This window comes from Lolium rigidum, chromosome 1 (assembly GCF_022539505.1).
Source record: "Lolium rigidum isolate FL_2022 chromosome 1, APGP_CSIRO_Lrig_0.1, whole genome shotgun sequence".
In the NCBI taxonomy this organism is placed as follows: Eukaryota; Viridiplantae; Streptophyta; class Magnoliopsida; order Poales; family Poaceae; genus Lolium; species Lolium rigidum.
This window is the reverse complement of record NC_061508.1, coordinates 14,803,369-14,809,557: the sequence shown is the minus strand read 5'-3', so window position 1 is coordinate 14,809,557 and position 6,189 is coordinate 14,803,369. Positions and strand designations below refer to the sequence as shown.

At 44.8% G+C, this 6,189-nt stretch overlaps 1 protein-coding gene across 1 annotated transcript; it reads right to left on the bottom strand.

The window, feature by feature from the left end:
- Positions 1-617: 617 nt before the first annotated feature.
- LOC124684961 (monocopper oxidase-like protein SKU5) lies at positions 618-5,644 on the bottom strand. Its single transcript, XM_047219222.1, has 9 exons — positions 5,513-5,644; positions 4,837-4,946; positions 4,448-4,718; positions 4,176-4,314; positions 3,517-3,883; positions 1,671-2,036; positions 1,515-1,593; positions 1,093-1,295; positions 618-992 (listed from the first exon to the last, which is right to left on the bottom strand). The coding sequence occupies exons 1-9, from the start codon at positions 5,642-5,644 to the stop codon at positions 878-880; spliced, it is 1,782 nt and encodes a 593-aa protein (XP_047075178.1). The 3' UTR covers positions 618-877.
- Between the last annotated feature and the right edge of the window lie 545 nt (positions 5,645-6,189).

Here is a 6,189-nt window from a genome sequence, read left to right as displayed (position 1 = left end):
TTGTACATCAAGCTCCCATGTCTAAATTGACGTGCGCTGATAGTAGGCGTGTAGGTGGAGGCCTAATCGCATCATCAAGAATTCAAGATTAAATATGTTTCGCTCGTCGCACCCAGTCAAGAATGAAATTCCCTGTAAACTGGAAGAAAGCTTGTGGCAATCATGAATAAAGCGCGTGATCTGATGACTCAGCGTTGCAGCACTTTGCACTGCCTTGTGGTGACATACATCGTATTCGTCGGGAACTTCAGTTCTTACATGTGCTATGCTGTAACACAATTCTCTTTTTTTTGCGGGTTGCTGTAACACAACTCTACCCGTGTACCACCAAACCTAGCTAGTCTGTTTCAGACAGCTTTACCCCTCAAATTCAGCAAAACATTGCACCTAATGATAAATTAAGATGGTTTCAAAGGGTTGATTTATTTTATACCTAACATAGAAAATCCATGTGATGTTTAAAGTCGTCTCGATCACCATCACTCTGCTTCTGATGTGTGTTTGCTCTGATCACAGCCGTTTGTTCAGGATGATCCAATACTAATACAACCGACAACCTTACAGCTTAATAATGATCAACAGAACACGAAAACAATACCACTCTAGCAACTTTGCAGTGAAATAGCACCAACCAATATCCGAATCTTCACAAGCCTAGCTAAATGAATCTGAGACAGAAAAATCATCTCAAGGCAGCACACCACTCCCAATTGCGGAGTGACAGGCAGTACACAGTTCTGTTAAAATCACAACAAATTCCCTGATGCACAATGGCAGGGTTTCCTCCCAATTGACGGAACCTGCGAACTCGAACTACATGCCCAATTTTCCTACCTTGCAGACAGCAGATGATCTAGCACCTAGCTGGCAAATTACTTCAATGTGCAACAACCGCCAACGCTACCAGCGAGACCAAAGCTGCCACCAAGTAGTTGCCATTCTGTTTTAGCGCAGGGGATGATGAAGCTGATGACCCGTGAGGCTTCTGAGCCCTGCGAAACAATAACAGACCAAGCATTAGATATTTAGTAGTAATTGAGCGCATATGTAAGAAGGGTTCATAATACATGGCACAGCAGCGAGTGAGCTTACTTTTGTTTATCCTTGAGGAGACCACAATAGAGCATGTTCTTTGGAGCCACCACCTCGGTAACGTTGTAACCTCCATCAGGATCTACAACCCTTATGTAAGTCTCCTGGCCTAGATACCACGTGTCCAGATTTTCTGTGCGCACGTTCCAGAAACCAGGGCTGTCAAGTGACAGTAGGACAGCAGTCCACGCTCCAGGAAATACCTATATTGTAACGGTGACATCATTAGCTGCAGGTTGAAAAACACTAAGTAACACGTTCAGCAAATATGTTCACCCTTCCAATGATTGTTGTTTGTACCCACTAGCTCATAAACTACAATTTACAACATAACGTGGGACTGCGAACACAAGCATTCCAAAACAATATACAACTTCACAAGAAAACAATGTTTCACATAAACAACATCCTACAATAGATACCTGAGTGGTGCAACGAGAAACGCCATCCCATTTGTTGTACGTCCCACGGCTATTGTCGGTCCACTCACCGTAGTCCATTCTGTTGGCAATTGGCAAATGGTTTAGTGTACAAAGTCTGATGGCTGGAGTAAATGAAATCTTGGAAGGTGTACTCACCCCACGACCCAAAATGCATATCCATCAATATGGTAGGTCTGTACTTTAGTGTCATTGTTCTGAAATACAATTTCCATGAAGTTCTTGTATGTGGAATTGATGATAGATGATCCAATCACCGGTGGCCCATCAGATGGCATAGTTGGGAAGTCAAGTGCATATACTCCTTCCTTACCATCGAGGTCTGCCAACCTCAGAGGAGTAGCAGGTGGGGAATACGAGATACCATTCAGTGTAGTCCGTTTCTTTCCATTGATGGTAAGAGGAGGCTCATTTCTTAACTTGTAAACTTGGGTCACGTTGATTTGGCCATAGTGAAATGATCCTTGAGGATTAGGACGAGCAGCACCAGTGCTCACATTCATCCTGAAAAACAGAAGGTGCTTTTGAGGCTGAAGTATGTATGCATGAAAAAAATTGGGTACAGTCTACAAATAAAATGAGATATCCTTAAACTTTACAGATTCATGCTAGCACAAGGAGGAAACTAATGAGTAAAAAGCTCTATTAGTCATTGTATTAATTTTGGCAATAAAGTACAGTTCCTAATTTCTGTACAAAGTATGAATGCTCAAGTACAAGGACAATTATCTCAGCGGAAAGTTTCCCAAATGAGTATTCAACTGTGATGCAAGGAAGAATGCGTGTATTATATCCATTAGAGCCTTTTCCCATTCAAACTTTGGAAAAGCCGAGCATATTTAGTCAACATATCTTGGAATATACATATCAAACCAAGTGTTTTTAAATTGCATTTGTGGGACAGCCAAAAAGACCATGGAAAACTAAGTAATAAAACAATTAAACAGAGCTAGATTAGTCATGCCATACAAGAGTACTAATGAAGTTTAGGTAGGTGTAGCAAAACACTGTTGTCATAGACTGAGCATCATAACCAAGGTTTTAAATAGCGCGCTATTTCATTTAGCGAGGACCTTCTCCAAACGCTATGCACGTTATAGCGCGTTATAGCGCGCTATATATAAAATAGCGTTTTGCAAAAAAACATGCAAATGTTAAGGATTGCAGCAACTAAAATCTTTTCCAGGAGACTAATTGCATAACCAAATCGTTCAAAGTATATTCCCAGGACCAAATTAAAGATAACATTTTCTAAGACATACTAACATTATAATTTAAGAGCCAAGGAGGCAACAACAGAGGTGAAAGCACTCATTCAGAATCGGAAGAAGAATGCATGTCTTCATCTACAAATTGGAGGATAGCTTGTACACTATCAATCTAGTCATCTACACATCAATAGTTCAATACATCTACGCATCTACAAATCAGGATGAGGAGGAGGTTCTAGTCAGCTCTAACCTGGTGGTTGATTTGCCTGCGGCATGGTTTTAGCGCCGCTACGTGTTATGTGTTTTAGCGCGATTTAGCACGATTTAGCGTGTTATTTTGTGTTTAGCACCGTAGCGACCATTTTCTGTCAAATGTAGCGTGAAGGGTCCAAATCTGCTATTGCGCGCTAAAACCGGTGAAATTGCGCGCTATTTAAAACCTTGATCATAACACATGATGGGTACTGAAGAACAGTCATTATTAAAATAACAATCAGGACATGAAGGGTCGTTTTGACCTTGCGTGATCTGTGAATCTGTGATTTGTAATAACTTGGATATTGAACTTCTTAATAAAAGGCTATGTGCATCGATTGATGCAGGGGCCAGGGTTATACTCCATTTAAAAAAATAAAAATAAAAACATGATGAGTCAGCCATTTGTAAGAGCAGCACTTACAAAAATAGTGACCAGGTTTACGAGAAGATAGAATTAAGGCAGTCTTCATTCAGATGGTCAGAGTTTAGGCAAACAAAGTTTATTCTATACAAACCTGATTGACCGTGCCTGGTTCATGGAGAAAGTTTTGTCATACTCATCATTTGGTGGATCAGGAAGTGGGCCAGATGCTTTGCCCTCTGAATTTGAGTAGTGCAAAATTGCGACACCCGTAACCCTGGTCCAGAGCGACTCATTCACAAACCTAGCGCTGGCAACGATGTAATAATCACTGCTTGCATTCTGATCCATGCTGACTAAAAAGGAGTAAGACTGGCCCACGTGGATGTCGAGGTTGGTGAAATTCTGCTTCATTGTGTAAGAACCCTCTGTCTCAACAAGGGCCATGTTGTGGCCCTGAATCCTCAAGTTCAAGCTCGTTGAGGTACCCACGTTGTGGACACGGAAGCGGTATGTTTTCCCTGTTGTAGAAGTGAAGCTGTCAGTTATCACAAATATGGTGGTGTTTTTTTTAAAGAAACTTAAGTTGGCTTTATGAAGAAAGTAGCAGTAACAAATCATCGACTTCATAACCCAGTGATATCAGAGAAAAACTTGCTGTACAACTGAACACTAACATATAAATGTTTGCAGCAACATCGTGTTTGAACCATGATTATCTTGATGTTACTGTGCCCAGCATGAAACACGCAAGGAATTAAAAAAGTAGTGGTGTGGTGTAGAATGATGAAAGAGAGAGAGAAGAAGTCGAACCTGGCTCAACATTGATTGTTGTATACTCGATGCTATCCGGGACGAGGGAGTCATTGTACCTATAAGGCCCCTTGCCGTTCATCAAAACACCGTCAGGCATCCCGAGCTCCTTCCCGTCATCGAGGATCTTCCTCAGGTCCTACACAACAGAACCAGTACCCTTGACAATCTATCTATCTATCTATCCAGAATCGACATCGCCAAAACAAAACCCCGTGCCCTTTGACATAGTATATTCTTTCTCCCCCGCCTAGTAGTATACCATAGCATACCGTGTGGTTCTTCTTGTACCAGTCGCCGATGAAAAGCGTGATGTCCCCGTCAGGCGTGTCGAACGGGACGGAGATGACGGCGCGGTTGTTGACGGTGATGCCCCCGAAGCCTCCGGCGGCACGCTGCATGGTGAGTGGCGGGAAGTAGAAGAAGCTCCCGATCTGGTCCTTGACCTGGAAGTTGTAGGTCCAGTTCCAGCCGGGCGGTATGGGGCAGTTGGTGCCCAGAACGCCATCTTGCCAGCAGTTCTTCCGTTGCTGGATCCCATCCCTGGACCATAAAGGAAATTCAGACCGACACTTAACGCTGAACCCATTATAACCGTAAGCAATACAGTGTACAAGAGCAATCAGAAATTGGAGATTGCTGAGAGTGGTGACATATATACCAGGTGATTAGGAGCGGCTCGTCGAGGCTGTTGAGTACGTTGACGGCGACGTTGTAGTTTGTGGTGACGTTGACGACGGGGCCGGGGAACTGCTTGTTGACTGCGATCACCTGAAGACAAGAAAATGCACATAAGACACGGACCCGGTTCAGGTTGTTCAGGTTCAGGCCTTGTTCAGACATGAAGAATGCGTAGGAAATCTAGAGCAGGAACAAGTAGGCAGTACATCCTGACAGCTTAACCGGCACCACAAGAGTAGATCTCGGCCTGGACGGGCACGGGACCAAGACGGTGGAGCGGGGGATCTGGACGGGCGGGGGGTTGAACAAAATTCGAAAATTTGGTGAGCGCCTACTAGGACGAGAGGGGAGGGAAACCAATTCGAAATCTTTTTGCGAGAAACCAGCAATGGATGTCAGGAACTGCTTCCTAAAAGACAAATCGGGCATTTGCCCCCACAGTAAAACAGGGGAAGCGCACACGAAGCCCGGTAAGCGCGTTCAAAGCTCAAATCTTGGCGGCGAGCAAGCAAAAAAGGAGAAATCTTTGCGCGGAGGAGGCTGATTCGTTTTTCTGAGCCTCTACGGGAACTTGCACGACGGCGCAGACGGTTGGTTGGAAATGAAGGGAAGGAAAGTGGAGAGAGTGAGGGGGGGCAAGCAAGAAAGCAGTGAACCTTCTGCGGCACGCCGAGGGGGGATGCGGTGATGTAGGAGACGTCCCAGTCGAGGAAGACGGAGGGGTCCGTCGCCCGCGCCGCCGCGGCGAGGGCCAGCAGGAGGAGGAGGGGCAGCGCCGCCGCCGCCATTTTCGCTTCGAGTGTCTGCTGGTTTCCCAGTCCAGTCCAGTGGCGCTGCTGGTTCTTGGGATTCCTCTTTTCTTTTGCTTTTCTCTCTCTGTGTGTCGTAGCGTGGGGAGAGAGACAAGGGAAGGGAGCGGGGTTTGGGAGGGTTTTGAGGCAAGCAACGCATCCACCTTCACTCACGCACAGCTGTGCCTGAGCTTGCTTCACACAGTGACACTGTGCCACTTGCGCTGGCCAGGAGACGCTTCCCGATATATCATTTGAGTGTGGGCCCCACGCGGCAGATCTTGATTACGGGCAGACAGAATTCTTCAAGTACGGCGAAAAACACGCTACTAGTCATCATGGGTTGAAGATTGCACCAAGCCACGTGTCTCAGTTTTCTTAATGACTTTGCTAATTCTAAGTCGACCACGAATTAACGAAAGTCTCAATCTTGGCCGTTCAAATTGGGTAGTGATTTCTGATTTTCTATAATAATAAAGGCCTTTCACAGTGAGAGGTTCTTACCACGATATCAAAATGCTTATGTGGTACCATAATTAATT

What these genes read in the sequence shown, in the direction of transcription:
- LOC124684961 (XM_047219222.1), bottom strand. Translation starts at nt 5,644, where the DNA reads ATGGCGGCGGCGGCGCTGCCCCTCCTCCTCCTGCTGGCCCTCGCCGCG. An exon ending in GAGCCGCTCCTAATCACCTG is followed by an intron (nt 4,719 to 4,836) that starts GTATATATGTCA and finishes TTTATGGTCCAG; the next exon opens with GGATGGGATCCAGCAACGGA. An exon ending in AACAATCAATGTTGAGCCAG is followed by an intron (nt 3,884 to 4,175) that starts GTTCGACTTCTT and finishes CTTCTACAACAG; the next exon opens with GGAAAACATACCGCTTCCGT.